This window comes from Aplysia californica, unplaced genomic scaffold (assembly GCF_000002075.1).
Source record: "Aplysia californica isolate F4 #8 unplaced genomic scaffold, AplCal3.0 scaffold01157, whole genome shotgun sequence".
Classification (NCBI taxonomy): Eukaryota; Metazoa; Mollusca; class Gastropoda; order Aplysiida; family Aplysiidae; genus Aplysia; species Aplysia californica.
In genome coordinates this window covers 129,919-131,360 of record NW_004798427.1, presented here as the reverse complement: position 1 = coordinate 131,360, position 1,442 = coordinate 129,919, and the positions used below count along the sequence as shown (strand labels likewise).

The window sequence follows — 1,442 nt, the reverse complement described above, 5'->3', positions numbered from 1 at the left end:
CAGACAGACAGACAGACAGACAGACAGACAGACAGACAGACAGACAGACAGACAGGGAGAATGCTAGATAACTACATACACAGACAGACAGTGGCGATGGCCCGCTCAAAAGGTAACGCACAGACAGACACCAGCGAAAAGGTGACGCACCTGTCCTTTGAGCAATAGATAAACGGAAAGATACACAGAGATAGATAGATAGATAGATAGATAGATAGATAGATAGATAGATAGATAGATAGACAGACAGACACAAGCCAAAAGGTGACGCACCTGTACTTTGAGCTCCGGCACAGCCACCCGGATGAACACGGTACCCGAGCTGTTGTCTGCAGACAGCCCGCCCCCTCCGCTCTCTGTCGGAGACTCTTTCATGGTGACCGCACGGTTGCTAGGCAACGGCTGACCTCATGAACATGCAGGGGATTCTGGCAGAGAAGGTGACCCAAAGGTCGCCACTGACACATGGACTGGCTCGGAGAGAGGTCAGTGGACGATGTGTGGGTGACCAGACTCTTGTCGTCTGGACTAAATGGCGAGAGTGGGATACAGGTGAAAGCCAGATGTGCTATTTCCTTTGTACGTGAGATGTGCTATTTCCTTTGTACGTGAGATGTGCTATTTCCTTTGTACGTGAGATGTGCTATTTCCTTTGTACGTGAGGGCCAAAGACACAGGGAAATGTACTCTCGAGCAGGCTGAACAAAGGAAACAATTCCCTCTGGCTCCGGCGTTGTTGGAAAAACCCGCACAGAAGCCGCACAGAACGAGTACTCACGACGATATCCAACGAGCGCTCACAAGCGATACTCGGCGAAGATGGTATCCAATAAAGAAGAAGAAATGAAACTCAACAAGAACGAAATCTATTATAACAATATATCACACTTTTCTATTGATTACAAGAAACTGGCTTTGGACGATAGCTGCACGTTCAATAAACTCTGACCTCTCCAGGGAAACCCAGTAATCCACCGGTGAAAACTTCACACAGAACAAGTTCTTCACAGATTTCTTTTGGGCATCAGACGGTGTCACACAGACGGACGCTTCAGCGAATCCAGCCTCACATTGCAAGAACTATGCTGTCCTAATGATGGTGGTGCAGGGGTTAGGGTACCCGCACTGGACCACGGCAGAGGTGAACAAACCTCCTCTATAAACAAAACCCTGACCGTCTGCTCCGATGTATCAGCAGTCTCCGAGACACGGCTCACCACACGCTGCTACAGTCTCCGAGACACGGCTTACCACACGCTGCTACAGTCTCCGAGACACAGCTCACCACACGCTGCTACAGTCTCCGAGACACAGCTCACCACACGCTGCTACAGTCTCCGAGACACAGCTCACCACACGCTGATACAGTCTCCGAGACACAGCTCACCACACGCCGCTACAGTCTCCGAGACACAGCTCACCACACGCTGCTACAGTCTCCG

General features: G+C 50.6%; 1 protein-coding gene across 1 annotated transcript; it reads right to left on the bottom strand.

The window, feature by feature from the left end:
* Window positions 1-273: 273 nt before the first annotated feature.
* LOC106013710 (SH3 and multiple ankyrin repeat domains protein 3) lies at window positions 274-1,426 on the bottom strand (the record flags this gene model as incomplete). The annotated part of the gene is given in 1 exon segment (XM_013090155.2): window positions 274-1,426. A coding segment is annotated over 1 exon segment (102 nt), but the record flags the coding sequence as incomplete, so codon positions are not given.
* Window positions 1,427-1,442: the final 16 nt, after the last annotated feature.